This window comes from Nomascus leucogenys, chromosome 22a (genome assembly GCF_006542625.1).
Source record: "Nomascus leucogenys isolate Asia chromosome 22a, Asia_NLE_v1, whole genome shotgun sequence".
NCBI classification, from domain to species: domain Eukaryota; kingdom Metazoa; phylum Chordata; class Mammalia; order Primates; family Hylobatidae; genus Nomascus; species Nomascus leucogenys.
Window position 1 is genome coordinate 69,432,321 of NC_044402.1, and position 23,056 is coordinate 69,455,376.

At 38.4% G+C, this 23,056-nt stretch overlaps 1 protein-coding gene across 1 annotated transcript in view; it reads right to left on the minus strand.

The window, feature by feature from the left end:
- Positions 1-23,056, minus strand: part of LRP2 (LDL receptor related protein 2) — a 225,602-nt gene that overhangs the window by 23,441 nt on the left and 179,105 nt on the right. The window contains exons 58-68 of the mRNA XM_030802651.1: positions 22,688-22,807; positions 21,215-21,331; positions 20,378-20,494; positions 19,217-19,354; positions 16,633-16,755; positions 13,174-13,302; positions 8,009-8,140; positions 6,912-7,043; positions 4,123-4,266; positions 2,462-2,627; positions 542-670 (exon numbers count right to left, since the gene is read on the minus strand). Coding sequence (XP_030658511.1) covers positions 542-670; positions 2,462-2,627; positions 4,123-4,266; positions 6,912-7,043; positions 8,009-8,140; positions 13,174-13,302; positions 16,633-16,755; positions 19,217-19,354; positions 20,378-20,494; positions 21,215-21,331; positions 22,688-22,807 — 1,447 coding nt within the window. The remainder of the gene's footprint in view (positions 1-541; positions 671-2,461; positions 2,628-4,122; positions 4,267-6,911; positions 7,044-8,008; positions 8,141-13,173; positions 13,303-16,632; positions 16,756-19,216; positions 19,355-20,377; positions 20,495-21,214; positions 21,332-22,687; positions 22,808-23,056) is intronic.

Genomic DNA, 23,056 nt, shown 5'->3' on the forward strand with positions numbered 1-23,056 from the left:
GAGAAAAATAACAAAACTTGTTCTCATTTACACTGAGATGATTTATAGATAAACCACAAATTGGAACATTTGTACAAATGGATAATATATATTTATACATGTGTCATTTTAAATATTTATATATTTTGGATATAAATGTTTAATTTTTTAATGAAATATGATCAAATCCCTAGCTGGATTTCAATGAATGAGTTACTTTAAAATATCCAAATGAAAGGAAAAACAATTCTGTTGAAACCTTCACTTAAAACAGTTATATCCACAAAAAACTTTAGAGTTCAGAGCTCTGATTTGGCAAGGAATCCATGTAACCAGAAAGATTCTCAGATGTGTTCTAAAGGAATTTCCCCATCAGAAATGGTTGGTCCTATTTGATCCCAAGGCCATGTTATAATTCTTGAAACAGTCATAGATACTTCTCCCAAAAACCTGAAGGGCACAATTTCAGTATAACCAGGAAAAAACATTATAAGAAACATGGAATTTGATGAGAATCCAGGGAGAAATATCTAGAACACTGAAGACTTCTCCAAGTACTTACCCTAGTTTGGGGTTCACAGCAATTGCAGCTGGTTGATCCAGGTCAGTGGAAATCAGCCACTTTCTGTACCTTCCATCAAGTTTAGCCACCTCAATTCGTTTATTCTTGACATCCGACCAGTAAATATGCCTGAATTCAGAAGGACAAAGTTAAACAACTGCAAAGCCTAGAGTAATCATTACAGGGTAAGTGGTTTGAATATGAGAGCATTTCGTTTGAAAGTTCTGGCTGGTGAGAAAGCTACTCAAGATACCTATCATCAGAGCATAGTCCACCTCTCTTGGGGGACTCCAGCCAAGGGGACATCTTTGGCAGGTTACACTTGGAAGAGTAAGGAATTGAGGAGACTCCTGCCCAACAGCCAAAGCACCTGAATCACACAGGATCTGCAACGGAATTAACTCAATTCCAAAGACTAAACAGGAAAGTCAAATTTCCAATCTGTTTTAACCACAAGCCTGCTAAATACACAAGATGTGGATTGCTCGTCCCCAAGATAACTACCATAGACACAGCAGTCAGACTGGCCTCTGACTGGCATTATTATTATACATGGGCTTCTAGGTAGAAGTCATAAGGCACTGTGGGGCTGGTGCCTTAACTCTGACTGCCCATGAGTCTATTTCCTCCTCAGAAAAGAGCACCGTTAGAATCAATAGGAACCTGGTGTCAGCTCAAAGACGAGTGGAAACAGCCTTTCAAAATAACAAACTCAGCAAGACTGTCCTGTCTTATTTCCACTTCTGAGGCTGCAGGTCTCAGTCTCTTACAAGCAGAAAAAGTTCCACCACTTTCTTAATTCTCTTATTCATTAAGGCTGAGAAAGAGGTAAAACTTCAAACAAGAAGACAGATCTGCCATTCCCTGGTTGGTTTTCAGAAGAGAGTGTTAATGTCTGGAGTTTTGAGTTCCTGACTCTAGCAACAGTACTTACTCTAAGGCCCTGTTTCTTGACTGACAATGCTGAAATGAGTCTCCTGATAGCCTGCAGGCACAGTGGTACCCAATTAACTTCTTCAAAGATGCTCAAGTCTTCCAGGAACACCAGCCACATTTTTTAAAAGGTGAAAAAGAATTTACACTGAAAATAACTATCCATTCTCCAGGAGGGCTGTGACTCCTGAATCTTCACCCCTCAAACATGTTTGCATTATTAGTTCATTTTCAAGGAATCATTTTCCCACCAATGTAAGTCAGTGCAAACCTCTTCCTTGAAGAATGAGCTTACTAACTTCTCCACAACCGTTTGTACCTCACATACCTACCTGATGATAACCCTACTTAAATTCTACTTAAAAACCATCCAAAATGTGTGGCTCTGGTCCCTGGGCTACTAGAAGGTCCAGAAGAACAGAAGAGACTGACACCTCTATTAAATCAATTCCAAAGACTAAACAGGAAAGTCAAATTTCCAATCTGTTTTAACTACAAGCCTGTTAAAAACACAAGATGTGGATTGCTCGTCCCCCAGATAACTACCGTAGAAAAAGAAGTTTCATCTCAACTGTTTTGCTGGGAGAATTGTGAGCCTGTCTCATTTCTTCACAAAATGAACAGTGCTGCCATACTGAAAGTTAATTTTGGAATCCAAAACTCTGTTGGCAAGAATGCTATTCACTTACAGTAAATATAATATTCACTATTATATGTAGGATATAATAGTGAGTCTTGACCTAGGTGCTTTCCCAATTTTTTTCATGGCCCACAAAGAATACAGGATATGATAATGTCTCCACGACATGCTGGGGTAAGTGGAGGTGGTTGCTGGGGCTTCAGCAAGCCCAACCATTGCCCAGCTGCACCCATGGCTGAGTGTACTCACATCCAGGCCCAGACTCACTCATGGGCCATGGAGTGCAGTAGAGAACTCTAACCAGGAAAACAGAACAGGTAAGGGGGGGGAATGTATGGCAAATTTACCTTCCAACCCAGTCCACTGCTATTCCATCTGGCTGCATTACATATTTCAGTTTCAGGTCAACTTCCTGCACAAGATTATTGCGGCCAGATTCAAAGTTGGGGATGTAGGCACGTTTGATAGCACCAAATCTAGAGCCCTCCGCTCGCACAGTGTAATACACAACACCTACAGAGGAAGACACACAGGTCAGTTTCATATCAAGAGCATCAAGTAAAGGAAGAACAGGGGTCTAATCAGGTGAAGTACTGTTCATTTATTGACGTCTCTACCTCCCTCCTCACTATTGTTATAATATGAATAATTCAATGACATCAGTATAATCAAACCTTAAAACCTATCAAACTTGAGCTATGAGCTACAAATGCTTCAACTGAGAACTTAGTGAGATTTAGTCATCTCTATTTAAAAGTGATTCATTTAAACGTATTTCAACAAAGTGCTTATTTACTCTTATTAGGATCAAGTTCTAGTTTCCAAAACAGAATGTATAGAGATAAACCAGGGCAGGCTGTTGAGAATTTGAAAGCATATTCAAGATCAGATGCAATAAAGAAGCCATGTCAATGAGAAGTCCTATTTTATGTACAGACAGAAGGATGGTGGACAGCACGCATGTTAAAAGCACAGGAAGACTGTGACTGTAGAGGGATGCACTGGACACCTGCTGCTTTCCTAGGTATGCACCATTCTTGAAAAGTGTATTGTATTGCATGAATATGCGTGAAAATACAACAATAATAAATCCTACATTGGCATAGTTATTGATAGTTTTCAAAGCCTTTCATATCTACTATCTCATTCAATCTTCAAAACAACTCTCAGAGGTAAGCAGACAGAACGAGATTACTACTTTGATTTTGTAGAAAAAAAATTGAGATTCAGAGAATCGTTACAATTATTTAGGATCACAAAGCTAGTAGATAAGGGAGACTGGCATAAAAGATAAGTTTACAGGCATAGAAGACAAGTTTTCTGACTCCTACCCTACTGTCATCTCCCCCAACACCAGATAGAGCCAAGAGAGATTCAACAATAAGCATTATTCATCTTTTTCCTTCATTCAACTAAATTTTTTGATCACCTACCACATAGAGTGTACTAGATGTTGGGTTAGCTGCTAGGCATTTAGAGATAAATTAGATTCAGTCTTTGTCCCCAAAAAGCAGATGTCTAGAGGATAGAAAGATATTATGTGGTCAACTAGCTATATAACTTAGAGTAACATGTGCCATAAAATGACATAGGTTCATGGTGAGCAATCATAGAACTCTGCCAGGAGGAGTGATAGAAGTTGTCACAGAGGTGGTGACATTAAACTGGGTCTTTGAGGTCTGAATAGAAATTTTCAAGGGGTACAATGGTAGGAAGGAACAAGATCTGCAGTATCAAGGACAAGGAAATTTCAAAATACAAGAAGATGTGAGATGGTCCAGAAAGGATAAACCCTAGTGATGGGAGGAGTTTTGAAAAGAAATCAGGAAAGCTTGGCTGGGATTCAAGGCCACGCTAAGGCATCAGGAACATGCTGGATTGGAAGACTTTCCTCTTCCACTAATGCAACAAAATTCACTCATTAAACAGTAAATTCTTTAAAAGTCAATACCTTAAAATTCTATAAAGTCACTTAATATCAATGAAAGATGCCAAAGTTTATACTCACTGAGGCCTATGCCCTCAGGATCCCAATCATAATCAACAGCTTGGATATATTCCTCATCTTGAAGATACTCTGAGAACCTCTCAGATGAGAGATTATATTTTCGAATTCGGACATTATCAGGCAGTAGCAACAAAGGAGAGTTACCTGTAAATAAACAAAGGGCTACTTTATCTGTTTGATTTATACTTTCCTTATATAAAGTAGGATACAAAATGCACAGTATGTACCTGTCCCCTTTTTAAAGAACATGAGTTTTTTTTTTTATTGTACTTTAAGTTTTAGGGTACATGTGCACAATGTGCAGGTTTGTTATATATGTATCCATGTGCCATGCTGGTGTGCTGTACCTATTAACTTGTCATTTAGCGTTAGGTGTATCTCCTAATGCTATCCCTCCCCCCTCCCCCCACCACACAACAGTCCCTGGTGTATGTGATGTTCCCCTTCCTGTGTCCATGTGTTTTCATTGTTCAATTCCCACCTATGAGTGAGAACATGTGGTGTTTGGTTTTTTATCCTTGCGATAGTTTACTGAGAATGATGATTTCCAGTTTCATCCATGTCCCTACAAAGAACATGAACTCATCATTTTTTATGGCTGCATAGTATTCCATGGTGTATATGTGCCACATTTTCTTAATCCAGTCTATTGTTGTTGGACATTTGGGTTGGTTCCAGGTCTTTGCTATTGTGAATAGTGCCGCAATAAACATACGTGTGTATGTGTCTTTATAGCAGCATGATTTATAGTCCTTTGGGTATATACCCAGTAATGGGATGGCTGGGTCAAATGGTATTTCTAGTTCTAGATCCCTGAGGAATCGCCACACTGACTTCCACAAGTCAGTGTGGAACTAGTTTATAGTCCCACCAACAGTGTAAAAGTGTTCCTATTTCTCCACATCCCCTCCAGCACCTGTTGTTTCCTGACTTTTTAATGATGGCCATTCTAACTGGTGTGAGATGGTATCTCATTGTGGTTTTGATTTGCATTTCTCTGATGGCCAGTGATGATGAGCATTTTTTCATGTGTTTTTTGTCTGCATAAATGTCTTCTTTTGAGAAGTGTCTGTTCACGTCCTTCACCCACTTTTTGATGGGGTTGTTTGTTTTTTTCTTGTAAATTTGTTTGAGTTCATTGTAGATTCTGGATATTAGCCTTTTGTCAGATGAGTAGGTTGTGAAAATTTTCTCCCATTTTGTAGGTCACCTGAAGAACATGAGTTTTTATAGGAATCTGACCATCTCTGTTAATCAATAAAGCTGACTATCCAACTTGGTTACAAAATCCGTGACTTGACATTCTCCACTTCAAGTGGGAAGCTAATATGTCTCTTAGGGACATTGTCAGTTCTTTATTCTTTGTATTCAGTGGTAGTTTGGAACAAAGCTAGACTGAGAACCCTACATAGAGTCCTCATTTTCACTGAATTGTTTTTATTTACTGACATCAAAACAGACAAGACTGCAGACATTCTATCTCACAGAAGAAATACTTTTATAGTCTTACTAAAAGTTTACCAGAAAACTCTCATTCCTTACTGTTTCCTGACAGATTTTATGATTCTTTTTAGACGTAATCAGCTCTATGACCCAATTTAGCTCCTAGCTAATGACAAAATAAACCTCGCTTGTCCTTGATTTAATTTTTTTAACCTAAAGCAGCTACTTAATGGTGACTCATCCCAAGATGCACTGTCTAGAATTTGTTAAGTTTAATTTACTTGCATAATGTCAATTGAATCCAACTTAAGTAACTTTTAGAAGTTCATTTTATGTATTTCCTCTATCTTGACATTATGTTTTACATGACTATTCCAATTTGTTTCAGTCATGTCCTTAGTTAAAGGATTTAAACATTTAAAAAATTGCTGCTTAATTACCAGACCAACTGTTCAAATGCTTTCACTCTAGTTTTCATTCACTGTCAACAGTGTTTTGAGGGTAAAATATGTAAGTATGCGAGTCAAATGTATGCTTTAAAAGCTCAATTTGTATGAAGAAATTGAACAGCCATTTTGGCCATTTACTCTTAATTTACAAAATAAAGTGCTATTTTCTTATCAAGTTCCTTAAACTCTAGTACAAACCTCAAATTCAAAATAAAGACCCATGCCTCTTAACTAGGATATGATGATTTAGATCAGCCCTCTGGAATTGGGAATATAATACTTCTGAGTTACATTCTTTCTCTGTTTTTATCAGGCCTGATTGTCAGACACTGGCATCAACCTAAAATGTAAAACTCATGATTGAAGTTATGACTGTGCCAGACTCCTTTCTGCCTGTGATCAGTAGTCCATGAACAACACAAAATGGATATGTCCTTGATTTGCCCCAATTCATGAGCCCTTTTGGACTATTGGGCCTCAAATCTTATTCTCAGTGGAGTGGGAGCTAGAGGGCCTTGTTACCTTCCTTTTATTGATGACCATCCCATAGGCAAGCTTTTGTTGTTGTTTGAGTCTTAAGAAAGATGACATCTTGTCCACTTTTTGAAGTTTTTATCAAGGTAGACAAGAGGCTAAATCCATTATAATAAGTAACACCTGGCTCTTGTTTTAATTGCTACATATTTGTTGGGGGATGTAGCTATTGTTTTAAGCTGGCAGGGGAAGAGACAGAAGGAGCGACTAAAGAGGTGTTGGAAGAGAAGCAACTGGCAAGTTTAAAAAAAAAAAGAAATAAAAGAAAAACTCTGAGAATCTAAAGTTTCTTTCCTCGTATAGTGTACTCAGCAGTATTTATTTCCCCAAAAGTCAATTAATCCCAGCATGAACCCATCATACCCTCAGCTGCACATCGTTTTCCAGGGCGGTCACTCATAGATGTGAAGCCATCAGCACAGACACACTCATAACTTCCTTTGGTATTTCTGCAGTGCTGGGGACAAGTCCCAAATTGCTCACATTCATTGATATCTGTAGGCAAAATAAAACCAAATATGCAACATCTGCTCCCATCCATTCCTTAGAGACTTTGTTTCTGTTTAAATCCATATTCACCAGCAATGAGGACCGAGAAGGGTACAGATGAAAATAAGCAATGATACAAACATTTGTGAAACACTAAGTTTCAGATACTGTTTCACATGCTTTCCAAATATTTTCCTTGTTTAGTCTTGCCAAAAGACTTTAAGAGGTATGGACGATTAAGCCCACAGTCCCAAAGCTGATAAGCAACGGAGACAGGATTTAAACTCTATGACTCTGCAATAGCAGAGCACATTTTCCCTTTCAGAAGGCATATGTTGTGTTGTATTGTTCGGTGTCCCTTCACTTCTGCTAACCAGCTTCAGGAACAGGAGTCATTGATTTAGTTTTTCAATTGAGTTCTTAAGCTTCAGGTCCAAAAGGAACTCTTAGAATCTTCTGACTATGACATATCATGAATTAGAAACAGTAAATTCAAATACTAAAAGGCACCTAAAATCATGCTCATCACTCACCATCTTGATAAGCTACCCTCTGACTCCATACCTTACAACTCATCTATGTCTGGCATAAGTAAGCGTGTAATAAATACGTGTTGGTTGTTTGACTTACAATGAAGAAAGTAAGACTAGTTTGTTTTTTAAATTAACTTTGATTTCACACACTGGTGCAATAAGCAGCCATCATTACCAATGCCTTCATCATTGATATCAATTCCACAGACTCTTCTGAGCACGCAGTATCTGACAAGCACTTAGGTAGGCACCAGTCAGATAGCACGCATGCAGGCGGAGGAAAGCAATTCTTGAGTAGTTTAATGACCTAGAACCACGAAATCACGAGTATGGTACCATTAAGGGAATTAAATAGTGATTTATTTAATAAAGGGGAGTGGGTGGAGAACCTTAAATGTAAAGTTCACCCAAACAGAAATTGGAAACAATATACTCTACCTAGACAGGAGGTTCTGTCAAAAACATTGGTTTCGAACCCAGCTGTACAGGAGCAGATAAATCCTCCTTCATTTAATTGGGTACAATTTTGCTCGCATATATTTTCAGCACATGTTCTTTCTTTTCCTTTATCTGAAAAACAAAATCCCAGCATTACAAACCAGATCAGCCACAAATAACAGTCAAGTGGTGTATCAAAAGGAGCACCTACTCGTCACCAACTACAGGACATCTTGAGATGACCCCTTTCCATAAGCCTTTGAGAGGACAGAGGGCACTGGGGGAGTCTGGATTCCTATTTCTGATCGTGGCCTGAATACCATTTAGATAAATGCATATAATGTCAAAACTTTGAGGCAATTTTCACATTATATGCAGCACTCCCAGGCTCATCCTCAGGGCATCCAATTCTGGGCTCCACAACTACGAAGCCTGACACTCTACAGCTATTACCACCTGCTCTACTATCTTTAATCCTATTGCAAATAGATCGATAGATAGAGGGATAGATGATAGATCGATAGAGAGATAGATAACAGATATAAATAAATAAATAAATAAAGACATGGATACAGATAGGTTAGAACAAAGTTACAAATAGGAGGCAATTATAAAATTTTAAGAAGACTCTTTGCCTAACATTGACCAATTGATGATATATATATATATATATATATATATTTTTTTTTTTTTTTTTTTTTTATATATATATATATAAATATAATATATATATATAAATTTATATATATATATATATATAACACACACACACACACACACACAAATATATATATGTATATCAAGTGTTGACCAGGGTGCAGTAAAACACATAGAGTTCTAAGTCATACAACTGCTCTTAGAGCCAAAAATTAGTACACAAGGAAAGAAATTTTGTACTATGTATGTATGCATCAAGGACTTTAATATTCATAGTCTTTTACCCAGTTATTCCATGTTAATGAATTTTCCCTTGAGAAGGAATAAAATATGCAGTATAATTTATGTTTAAGGATTATAACAATATTTATAATAAGAACATTTGAAAACAACTTGAATGTATGTTCAGTGATAGGGAATAAATTATGTTATAGTATAACAAAACTAAGACATTACTGATGCACCATAACTTTATGTAACACTAAAATAGAATATGTCTGGAACTTACACTGACATGTTATTAATTGTAAGATATATATCTTGGTTTCAAAGATGTTAAAATATAAAAAAATACATCTTAGAAGCAATAAGTTATTATCTACATGATGAATTGCTATGATTATTAAAATTTATAGTTTCAAATGATACTTTGACATGGGAAATATCTATAATAAATTGAAAAAAAGACTGAAAAACTCCATTTAGTATAGAATATTTCTTAATTTTTTAAAATACTAAGAAATATTTCTTACATATACATATGCAAAAAAAAGATAGCAAAAGTACACCAAACTTTAAAGGTTAGTTCTCTTTTAGTGATGGGATTCAAATGATTTTTACTTTTGATTGTTATTGAACATTCACAGTAAAAAAAAAAAAAAAAAAGAAAAAAAGAAACTCATAGTTTATTTTTGTAGAGCCCATATAAATGATCCTTGTTATTCTGATCCAGATGTTCCAAGACAGACTTTTAACAGCTCACACTTTACCCTAACACTTCATTGTTCATCATCGCCCCAAGATCTTGTCTCTACCAATATCTATCCAAGCCATCTGGCTTTCATCTTTGTCATTCTTATCAGTTTGCTTCTTTTATCCTCCATCTATCCCCAAACCTAGGTCTTACAGAAAAACTGGTGAAGATGAACATAGGTAGTGAGTGATAATGGGGGAAAGAGAGTCAGTGGTTATCTCCATTAAGGATTTAAGCTTCATCTACCTCTCAAATAAAAAGTCTTCTGGTCGTAGGCTTCTGAGTATTTTAGCCAAAGAGACTGTGGTATCTCCTGGTTCAATTCTTTCAAATCAAAATAGATTTATATCTATCTGTATTCTACAGTATGCAATGAGGTGAACTTAATCACTCTCAGAGTCCTTTAGGATAAATGACCATATCAGTATATGTGGTCTGAGTAGATTAAAAACACTGAGTTTCAAAAAGAAAAATAACCAAACTAAAGTACAATGAAATTCAATGGAATGCTGCCCTTGGAGTGCAGATTTCAAAGCTGTACACATGAAAGTCTTATAGTAAAGATCCTAGCCTTTATTATAGAAGCTGTTAACAACTGTACATTGTTAAAACATCTATTTAGATTTTCTATTTTTTCATGAGCCATTTTCAGAGTTTTGTGTCTTTCTAAGAATTTATTCACTTCACATAAGTTGTTTAATTTATTGCCATAAAATTTGTCACAGTATTTCCTTACTGTCTTTTGAATTTCTGTGAGGTTAGCAGTGATATCCCCTCTACATTGCTAAATGTTATTAACTTGGATATCATTGAGCCAGTCACATAACCTCCATGGGTCTCACATGCATCACTAGACTTTGTAATTTCCTCCCTGCTCTGAAATCTATAAAGGGATTAGGAGTCCCAGGAGTCAAGAATTTCTGGACCAAGTGATCCACTGAATGAGTCACACTTTTGTGAAGCAAGAGTCTTTTTAACAAGAGCAGAAACCACACGACACTGTAGGATTCTTCCTAAAATGTGAGGGCTTTCTTATCATTGTTTTCATTTGAAAATGATCACCATTTTAACCCATATAACTGATTTCCCCAAACCCAAACATATGGCACTCTATTTATAAAAGAAATACCCTACTTTCCGTTTTATGAAGAAGGAATAAGAACTACCAGAGAAACAGCAAGTCAGTCTATCTTTATGATCACATAAATAATATTTGCAACCTGAGGTTAACTTCTTTCCTTTATACCTGAATGGTGCTAGAAAAAAATGCTAATGCATTTTCATTCCCGAAAATTTGCCAAGACAGTAGACTTTAGGTGCTCTTACTACAAAAATAATTTGTTTAAAGACAACTATGTTAGACATGGATATGTTAATTTGCTTGACTATAACATGTCACTATATATAAGAATATCAAAATGTCATGTTGTAAACCTTCAATTTTAAAAAATCGAACAATGTGTCTCAAACACTTCAGTGATGCTTTTGGAGAAGAAGAAGAGGAAGGAGGAAGAGGAGAAGGAAGAGGAAGAAGGAGAAGAGGAGGAAGGAGAGAAGGAAGGAGAAAAAAAAGAAAGGCAAATAAATTAACAGCACCCAAGAACAAGTATTTTAAAAAAGAATTCTATGCCTCAAATTATTAGCCCAGAGAAATAAGACTGAATTCCATATCACATATCCACTTAATATCTGAAAAGAGAGGCTGCTTCCATACCTGAATTAATGTTCATGCTACTTATTTCCTTAAAAAAAAAAACTGCTACTAATTAAATGCCATTTGAAAAGAAAGTACTGTAGTCTATTTTAAGCCACCTATCAGTCTCTGGGAGTCAGAACCCAAACCTGCCATTCAGTTTTGCAAATTCTATCATGTTCAGGCTTTTAAAATATTTAATCAAGTCACTTCATTCTGTCAATAACTCCAAGTCCCACAGAAAACATATGTGAAATAAATGGCAAGCCAACCCAATATAGCTGGTTATTCACACCCCTTTGGAACTCATGCAGGAGAAAAATTGATAGAAAATCCTTTGGATGCCTCAGAAAAAAATCAATTAGAGCCCGGGAAGTTGGAAGCACATGGGGCTCACTAGGATGACTAAGTCACAGGCTCCTAGAGTTTGGAGAATGGCCTCCTTTTTCCTGTGAGGAAACCAAAGGCTGGAGAGGTCAGTATGTGCCCAAAGTGGCACAGCTAGTGGCAGGGGTCCAGAGGCCAGCCCTCCTAACCTGGACTTACATGACTGCTCCATTTCTGCCTCTGCCATTCTGTGTGACCACAAGGAAGTTACTTAAGCTCTCTGAGCTTTATTACATAGACAATAAAAGCAACTCGATGGGGCTAACTTGAGTAACACATTAAATAACGTATGTGAAAGCACTTTATGAGTCATAAATGGACTACAAAGATGTGACTTAGTAACATGTCATTTTTACATTTCCATCAAAATATTGAGCTAGAATTGTTCCTTGGTTATGTTCATCATCCTTTTCCTACACAAAATGCTCCCTCTACTTTCTTTTTTGATTGTTTGTTTGTTTGTTTGTTTGTTTTGGGACAAGGTCTCGCTTTATTTCCCAGGCTGGAGTGCAGTGGCACAATCACAGCTCACTGCAGCCCCTACCTGCACTCAAGCCATCCTTCCACCTCATCCTCTTGAGTATCTGGGACTAGAGGTGCACACCACTACACCCAGCAAATTTTTGTGTATTTTGTTAAGACGGAGTTTTACCACGCTGCCCAGGCTGTTCTTGAACTCCTGGGCTCAAGTGATCTGTCTGCCTCGGCCTCCCAAAGTGTTGGGATTACAGGCATGAGCCACTGCATCCAGCCACTCCCTCAATTCTAAAAATAAAAATAAATGTCCCTTCCCAGGTCCCCTGTGGCATTCCCTTCTTGATCAAACACACTCAGAAGCTTTTTCAGGTACCAAGGATACTGCATTTGGCTTAAGATTTTATATATATATATATATATTTTAAGTCCTAGGGTACGTGTGCACAACATGCACGTTTGTTACATGTGTATACATGTGCCATATTCGTTTGCTGCACCCATTAACTCGTCATTTACATTAGGTATTTCTCCTAATGCTATCCCTCCCCCATACCCCCACCACAATGTGCAGATTAATAAACAAAATATGTAGCCTTAAAGTGCTAAGAGGTACCCAGTGAACTGGGAAGAGGATGTGTTCTGCAGTGAAGCAGACCAGAGTTCAAATCCTGACTCAACCTCTTAATGACAGTAAGACCTGGCCAATTCATTTAACCTCTAAGTTTGTTGCTCATTTGTATATAAAAAAGAGATAATAGCACCTAACTCATAAGACTGCCACCAGGCACGTAGAATGTTTGACACAATGTCTGGTCTAGAATAAGCACTCAGTCACAGCTAGCTATGGGCTTGACTGGAATTCAAGCAAAGAGTAAATTAAAGAGAAAATGTGGTCAGTGTCTACATTATGTTATTGCATGTTTTAATTAGGGAAACCTGAGTTACTACAACGAACTATAAAAACAAGTGTTTACTTACTGCAACCCAGTTCATCGGACCAGTCACCACAGTCATCGGCATCATCACACACATTGTCGTGTGGAACGCAATGCCCATTGCCACACTTATATTCATATTCTGTACAAGGTTTAGGGGTCGGTTTTCTACCTGTAATGTAAGAACAAGTTAAAATCAAAACTTTTTCTTTTATGAAGCAAGATACTTCCTTCTATGACAGAGACAGTTTGTGCTTACCAAATAAACAAATGCTTCCCTACATTTCCCAGTCTCCCTTGCAGCTAGGTTAGGCCCATGTGACCAGTTCTAGCCAATGTACTGTCAGTTGGAGGTGCCATGTGTCACTACTGGGCTGAAGCAATGAAAAGTGCACATGCCTCCTCCATGTCTCCTGTGCTGCTGCAGCAACCTTGGAAGCCATGTGTTCCAGGCAGCACAGCTGCAAGATGCAAAAGGGCTGTGGAAACAGCATTGGCCTTTATACGAGTGCTCAATAAGGCTTCATTATGTTACACCCCTGAGACTTTAGGATTTGTTGGTTGCAACAGCTAGTATTAATTACTCTGAATAACATAGAGTGATGAGGGAAGTAGAGTACTGCCATAACAAAAACATAAAATATTTGGCATTGGATTAACAGTCAGGAGGCAAGCAACAAGGACACTGTTAGTGGAGGCAGGAAAGATGGAGATCATGTTATGCAAAGACAAAGCATTTGATAAAGCTATCACCTCAGAAAAACTGAAAGGCAGATCACATGCTTACTGAACCTGTCAATCATGGAGCAAGGTTAGAAGATAGAATGTTAGTAATGTGCACTGATTGCCATTCCTGAGTTTGGCAAGATAGTATAAGAAAGAGAGAAGCTAAGGGAAGAACTGGTTAACTTATAAGCAGAAATAAAATAAAGCCCAGAAATTTGCTGTGTGAGAAAAGCCACCTGTATCTACAACCCAAACAGTAAAAGTCTGAAGTTTAAAAGGTTTTGAGACATGAAGGCCCAATAAAACCTCCTCATTGGATAAAATGACTGCCCATCTATTTTTCTACATGGATTGGATGTAAGTGACAATAAGTTCAGACAGAACTCTATGAGGGAAAGAAAGCAAAGAAAAAAGCAGATTCGAGAACTATGTCTCAAAAAGAGCACTAGGTCAGGTTACTAACTTTTAGAACAGGGTAGAAGCAAACAGATCAAACGCCTGGTAGGTTTCTGAGAGAAAGATAAAACCAAATAAACCAAAATACTATGACTGTTTGAGACTTGAAAAAAAAAACAAAAACTCCTGGGCTCCCGACCTTCTATAAGCAAGAAGTGGGGTGAGAAAGCTGCTGTGCGGGCCCTAATGGTAGCATATTTCCCTTTCCCTCTTCATTTGAAGAGGAAAATAGACAAGGAAAAACTCTCAAAGGGTAGAGTCAGAAACAACGAGAGACATTTTGACACAGGAGCTCCTCCCAGAGCAGAGGCATGAGCTAATCAATAAATACCCTCCACTCCCCAAAGAAGGGACCTTTATAATGTCTGCCCAGAGTGGCTATGTAATTTACTCTCTTTTCCAAGCCAGTGTGCTTTTGAAAGTGAAGGTGGTGCTATTCATAATTCCACCAGGGCAGCAGACATGAATCAGGACTGTCCTGTGCCAACATGTATCATCCTAGCCCAGTGGGACTTCAGAATTCCTATACGTTGGTGATTGCCATGAGTCTGTAATTCTTTCTTTCCAATGGGAGTGTTTATTTCTATTGCCCCTGTTCCACCACTACCTATCGGGCACAGACGGCACAGATTTTTTTTTTAGTTTATGGGTCTCCCAACCAAGAGGAACCACATCTGGAACTGATTGAATAGCTACTGCCCATTACCCAGAGGTCCTGGATTTCAGTTTCTGAATGGACTATGAGCTATGTCCCTTGGGAAGGGGTTAAGGGTGTTCTGTGTGTGAGAAGAAAATCATAAAGGAGTATTTAGTGACACAAGGGTAAATTGTATGAGAATGCATACTCTTGCATTTTCCAGTCTCCCTTACAGTTAGAGCAGGGCCATGTGACTTGTTCTGACCAATGGACTATGAGCAAGAGGATATCTGTCATTTCCAGGCTCAGGAAGTTAAGAAGCTGTGTGCCTCCACCATGTTGATCTTCTCCTGCCTTGGCAACCTTGAATGTGTTCCTGATGGCATAATTATGGGACGGAGGAGGGTTGCTTGACTGTCATTAAACTTTACATGAGCAAGAAATGAACCTTTGCCATTTTAAGCCATTGAAATGTTGCAGTTTGCTTCCTGTGGTGACTGGTAGTGGTTTCCCAGACTAAAACCCTGTTTCTTGAAAAGAATAAAAGTTTATGGATTGTTTTTTCCACTCTGGGATTTGACCATGTGCTACAAATGTCTTGCTCCATTTTTTTAAAAATGGATTTTTAGTAGGGGAAATGGAAAGAGATTTTGGGGAAGGGGGAAATCTGCTTAAATTTTTAAAAAATATTTTATTTCTGGGCTTTCATCCTTTTGTGCTATGCCTCAAATAAACATATTAATGCTATAACGTATTAATGCTGTCTCTGCCAATCATAATAATAACAGGAATACGAACTTGAAGGTTGCGGTAGTGTCAAAGTCCTCCCTGACAGACAGTCCCCTCTGGGATGGGGGCTGGAAGTAAGCATTCTGTGGCAAAGCATTCTAAGACCACATCAATACAAGAAATAGAAAGTGGAAAAATTAGGCATTTATCTTAATTTTCCCAGATAATGTCTTTTTGGGGAAAAAAATAGTTGGAGTCGGGGAAATGATTTTCCTCACTGACTTTTTTCTAGGCAAATTAAATCGCCCAGAAAATTGGTCAACTTTCCCCTTCAATGGACAGATTTTAAAACATTTTGAAAGTGCAGAAAAAGTACAGATATCTCAATGCCTGAAATGTTAAATGCAGCCAGTTTGAAACTTCTGTCTTAAACTAATCTATCACTTTTCTCTTCTGGGAAATGAATTTTCATTTTCAACAAGAATATTAGATAAGCTCTGTTAACACCAGTGCTGCCTTACTTCACGTGATCTCTGCAGCTGGGCACCTGCCTAGATTAGCAATTAGCAACTCCTGAAGGCTGAAGAATGATCAAATCTTATATTTGAAAAAATAAACTATTAATTTTCGAGGTGTGGCTCAACCAGTATTTAGTGTTCGTTCTCAGTTTCTCATGAGGAAAAAAGGAGGGGAAGGCTTATTAAATGTTTAAACAAAGACTGAAAAATTAATGGATTTGCCAGCATCGTGCTCAAATGAGACAGGAAGAAACAGGCAGGGTTACATGTAAGCAATGCATGTGTTTGTATGGTCTTGTAAACAATTATGTCAGCAGAGATCTGCAGTCATGGGCACAACTCTATAGAACAAACTGAAATCCCAGAGGCACATTTTCCAAACTGCAGATCACTTGGGGTTTTTCCTTTTTCCTTCTCCCTTTTGACTTTTGCTTACAGTGCTCCTCTGTCTCATCAGTTCCATCTCCACAGTCATCCACACCATTGCACACCTCATGACCATAAATGCAGCGATTGTTGTCACACCGGAAACGGTTTTGTGAATTACAGGGAACATTCACTGAAAGGAAAGATGGAAAAATGAAATTACAAGTTAACAGTAGAATCTAAGTGTCAACATCTAAAATACTCCGGTGTCAGCACCAGGCTTGCTTCATTCATGCACTCATTTACTCATTTGATTAATCAATCAGCAGATACACCTTACATATCTAGTACACACCAAGGCACTGTGCTAGGCGCTAGATATGATGGGAAACAAGAAAGACACAGTCCTTGTCCTCACGGAACTTTCATTCTAGTAGAGAAACAGACTTTTCAAATGAACCATTCAATTACAACTGTGAAACATCTACTGGGGTAATCTGACATAAGTCAGGGAGAGGAAGGCTTGGAAGAAACTTCCCATAGATTCTGAGTCAGGGAGGAGCATGGCAGGTCTCTGGACCTGAATAAAGGCCTCGGTGGCTGGAGCATGGAGTGTGGAGCACAATGGTGGCTGTGAGGCTGGACAGACTGGCAGTACATGGGCTCTTATCCTAACAGTCAGGAAGCCATTTGTTTGATCCTTCTGATGGCAGTTGTCACAGAGTCTCTAGAGCATGAGTCTTTTATTGAAGCTTTAAATTGTGTTGGATTTTCCTTCCTGAATTCCCTCACCTCTTACATTTAAAATCAATATCTCACAATCAAACCCTGACACACTTGCTGTCCAGAGTGAGACCTCTAGCTGCTGCCTGTACAGCTGTGAGGAACTCAAGGGTAGTCCCCAGATCCCCTACTTGTTTGGTACAGGGAACATGGTTCACTATGCATGTACCACAAATTCAGTGAACTCAACATACATGTGGTCTTCACATGTGGTCTGTCTTTCACATGGAGGATTTGGGCTGTCTGATTTTCCTTCCGCCGTTGTATCACACACAGGGATCAAGAGCAGAGACTTATAATAAGATTGGTTGAGGGGAAAAGGTCAGATCTAAGGGCTGATTCTTGGAAGTATTGTTAATAGAACTATTGCAATAATTATTTGCTGTGAAAGGCAAGTTCAATATTATAAAACAGTGTTGGAAATTTTTAAATGTAGCTGTGTCCCTGACTCTCCAAAGTTTATTTTTACTAGCTATCGGCATTTTACCTTACGGAGAGAAGAGATTTCCTAAGGACTTCTTTGAAAGTTAAACATGTCTAAGATATGTCTCAAGATTCATGAAGTTCAAAGCAAAAGAAGGCTAGTTCCTAACAAAGAAAAATTTTGGGATGCAACTGTGAAATAAAATGAACACTAATTAAAGTTTCCTGAGGAGAAACAAAATACTAAGACATACCATTTTCACAAGTCAAATCTCTGGGCTAAAAATGAGTAGTGATGAAGCCAAGAAAGGGGATAGAAGATGCAATGTGAACTTCTAACAGGAGTGCTTCTCGAGGTCTTGTCTCCTAGGTTAAGGGCTTTTACTTACACAAAATTCTCACGCTTTAGTTTGCATCAGAATCATTTGAGGGGCCTGTTAATGTATAGATTGCTGGGCCCTTGATTTTCCCACAAAATTAAGGCCATTTTGGGGAGACAGCTTAAAAAGCAGAGTCTTTGAGTTAATGCCTTTCCTTCCTCTACTTCTTTTGGTCTTGATTTTTTATTTCTATTTGGATAGGGTGCATCCCATGAGTTTGCATTTCTAACATGTTCCCAAATGGCACTGACATTCCTAGTCCAGGGAAGACATTTTTGAGAACTGTTACCCTAAACTTTCTCCAATGACTCAAAGCATGTAGCAAAATGACTGCAACAAACTCTATTTTTGTTCACTTCATTAAAATCAGTAGTTCCCAACCAGGGGACTAAACTAAAAAGCTAAGAAGCTTTTTAAAAATACATATATGCAGACTTCATTCTTGGAGATTCTGCTTCATCAGGTCTAAGCCTAGGGTGAGACCAGGGCATGTGATTTTGAAATACCCCTCCCCAACTGCTACTGACATGTACCTGAATTGAGACTCATAAACAAGCAGGGTTTAAAATATATATGCATCATTCAACCAGAGGGAATTAGATGGCCTTGAACTGCCATGTTAAAAGGAAGTGACTGTAAAGATTAAGAAAGTCTTAGCATTTTCTAAAGGTGCTCCAGGAAGCTCTAGGGGTTTGGAGAGGGTACTTCCAGGGGCACCCAAAGTAGGATACAGCAGGAGAGGTACAGCCTCCTCCCTACCCTTCCTCAGACTTCAACCACAATAGAGTTGCCTTTATTTATGCACACTGGGTTTTCAAGCAACATTTCCTTTAAAGACATTGTTTTCTAAGGCCATAATATGTTTAAAAACATGGAGGTTTTCCCAACTTTCTCAGGTTACAGAGAGAACTGAAGCTGGAAGACCCAGTGAAATAACACCAACGCTGATCCTGTGTCCAGTCCTAAACAATTGTACAACTGCTCTCCAGGCTCACATGCTACACATAAGAAACATTGAGATTTGACAGACAACACCACTCCCATTCACTCCGTTTCTCTCCCTCTTACAGCACAGGTGAAGTTCTTCATCTGAACCATCACCACAGTCGTCATCGCCATCACATTTCCAATATGGCGGGATACAAACATGGTTTTTGCATTCGAACATAGTAGCCTGGCAGTATGCACCATCAGGAAAGCGTGTGGCTGCCGTGGGGGAGAAGACATATTCAAATTATTATACAAATTGACTACTTTGGGAAAGCTTCCTGTTATTTCTCCTTTGGCTCTTGCCATTATAGCCTGCTCTTCTTTATTCATCAAGATGTATAGTGGCCTTGACCTGACTGAAAGTCGAATGGACTATGTCTTAAGGGCAGTTGTCAGAGCCCAGTTTCCAATGACATGAATCATCCATGGCATGGACAGCACTGGACTTAGTCTCTACAGACAAATGTCAGGACTGGTTTTACCCACATACATGTATAAAGTCTCTTTGGCAACCACATCATCAACAATAACCATCATGGATGGTGATCATGGATGATGGTTATTGTTGATGGATCAGCAATAATGATGTATCAACAGTTTGCATTTATTCAAGTGATCCGTAAAGACTCAAATCTGAGTAATTATATTGGCTTTCCAGTTTTTGTAGGGAAAAGAAAGAGAGATCAGACTGTTACTGTGTCTATGTAGAAAACGAAGACAGAAGAAACGCCATTTTGATCTCTCTCAGTCTTCTCAGTCTCTCGTCCCACCTGATGAGAAATACCCAAAGGTGTGGAGGGGCTGGCCCCTTTCAAGTTTTAGTCATTTTTATACCCCATCATGTGATTGAGAAAAATTTTAATGCTATGAATTTAATATGTTCTAATACCCAACCCAAGTTCTTTATACTAGTGTAATCATTGCTTGAATATTATTTTTTTACCTGAAATGTTTTTTATCTAATTAATGATTTGCACAGTAGTTGATAATAAATACTTTGTTAGCACAGATGACTTAATACGTTCTCCATTTAAAATAGCAAGGAAGTGCACTTGAACGGCCCTTGTGAAATATATGATTATGATGACTTAGAACTCAGGTGAACTGATCATTATCAGTGCATGCTGAACAGACAATACCTATGGCCTTTTAATCTAAGAAGTGGTAGCTAACTGATATCTAAACTATCATATCCATACTCTCAGGTAAGCAGTACTACATATGTGTCTAGCGACTTACGACAATCAGCTTCATCAGAGGCATCCAAACAGTCAGCGGTTCCATCACATTTCAATTCACTGGGTACACAATGTCCACTTGTACACTGAAAATATTCAGGATGGCAGGTCCTCATCTCTGAAGAGAAAAGATTGTCATTCCGAGAAGGCCTTGTCATTTTCAGACAGATATTAGGTAACTGAAGTACAGTGGGTACTCCATCACATTCCTATCTACACCCTGTGACTGGCTCACAGCAAACCCACAACTTGTGGTTAGCAAATTAATACATTCTCAAAACTCACACTTTCCCCACTCAACATACGGAGATGGAAGTACCTAGCTCCCTAATATTAAATAATCTCCAGCTCTTAAGCTTTTCCTCAGAAATCAGAATTCCCCAATTTTCAATGTTTTCTAATTTTCCTAAGACCCAACACCAAATCAGTAAAGAGCTATAAAAATTACTTTGGGTTTAAGATTACTCTGTCAATGATCTGACCTCTACACAAGAGAGTCATAATAGTACATGTGTATTCCTTAGGGTGACTTTCTGTGGAATAGTAGCAAGATCAATGTCTTTGTTTACAAGGCTAATGCAGATTAAAATCTGCTCCTAAGAAGTGTTAAGTTTTTAAAATTCCTTGCTATTTTCCTCTATTATGACTAATCTAGACTGCTATGAGTTAGGAATAATGCATAGAAAATACAGAGCAGAAGATACTGTGATATGCTAAGGTTTACATATTACAGATATACAAAAATCATTTTCCTCTAAAAGCCTTATAAACACTAATTTGAAGTCCCTACACTGTCACAGTACAAAATTCTATGGTAAGCTTCTCAAACGACAGTTACCACAGTCCCGTTCATCTGAGTTGTCCCCACAGTCGTTGTAATGGTCACAGATCCATCGCGAGGGAATGCACTGCTGATTGACACATCGAAACTCGCTCTCCGTGCACTCCCGGGGGGCTGGAAAGGAAAGGCACCTGGCCATGAGTGTGCACCAGGAATCACACACAGGAGACATCTTGTGAGCTGGCCAAAGTGCCCTGGGTTCCCAGTGCCCTCCTGTGTCTCAAGCCCCAGAGGTGTGCTTGGGCAAATCATTCCCCCTCCAAAACTAGACCTTTCACTTTCACCTTAATTTTGAGTCTGTAAAGAATGGCCTTTATTAAGAAGTTTGTCCGAAGGTGATTTGATCTCTCTTGCTCTCTCTGGTTTTTTTTGTTTTTTGTTTTTCTGTTTTTTTGTTTTGAAACAGGATCTTTCAACATTGCCCAGGCTGGCTTTGAACTCCTGATCTAAAGTAATCCTCCCAGCTCAGGCTCCTGCATAGCTGGGACTGCAGGTATGTTCCACAATGCCCAGCTTGATTTTATCTTAAATATTTTTTATTTCATGAAACTCTAGATAACCTCTTATAGGATTCAACATTAACTTTTATTAATAAAAGACAAAATGCCAATTGGATTACCCTTTTGTATAAGTTTTTAGCTAATTGATATTTGCAGGTGTAGTCAGCTTCCGAAATCTCTCATTGCCTATGGCAAGTGGTGATCACTTCTTTCTTCCAAAAGGTAAATAAAGTTAGAATGTATTTCATTAGTCAATTAGAAATTGATGCATATCATGGGTCAGTAATATACACTCTGGGCAGGGCTTCATTAAGCTAGTTTTCACAACACACACTGAGTGTGTTCTGCCTATCTAGTTTGATATGATCTCAGCCTCTTGGCTTCCTTTCCTCAACCTCCCTATCCAATGCCTTGTAGTCAATACCTTCAACTGGGACAGAGAAACTAAAACCTGTCCTGTTATTTAACTATTAGCACTCCTAAAATAGTCAACTATTCTAGGAAGGGTAATAATGCAAACACAAGTTCTCTCTCCTCTCCTATGAGGGCTATTTTGGAGAAAGAGCTTAAGAAGCAGTGTTTCTGGGTTAGCACCCTTCCTCCCTCTACTTTTCTGGTCCTGGTTTTCTATTTCTATTCTATTTATCTTATTACATTTTTCCCTTATCATAAGTCACCTCAACTTCTTTTGGAAAAAAAAGTTGGGTGTAAATAAATTCAACACACAAAAGATATACTTCAGTAAATACTTTCCTCCAAAAGCTTGATTTGAAACATCTCAGAAGGAGATGCTTATGTCTTTAGTGGAAGAGAAAGTAGAAATGTACTCACCAGCAGATAGAAAGAGATCAGACAGCTTGATATCATCCTACCCATTGAGGATCAATGACATAGACAGTTGAATTATGGACAAAAAGCAAACATCACAGTTCTGGTGGCACATAAGGACCATAGGACTGTGAACACTCACCACAGTTTTCCTCATCTGAGTTATCTCCACAGTCATTTTGCCCATCACACTGCCAACGAAGAGGGATGCAGTGGTGATTTTTACAGCGGAAATCCCCCACAGGATGGCATGTCCTCTCCTCTGCAAAGCAGTCATTGCAAAGACTTCATAAACCATTGGCAGAGAAATGCACAAAGTAGTATTGGCTTCCTTGTGAGACAGTCTGAGAATTGTATTACCACACTCTTGAAGCTCCCAAAGAGAGGAATGCCAGCAACATTCATGGTCAACATTCCCTCTTTTAGCTACCCTGAGCCTATCCTACTGCTTGAAACTCAATCCATTCCCTTTAGTAGAAACTGTGAAAAGAATGAAATGGTATCTGGTTTG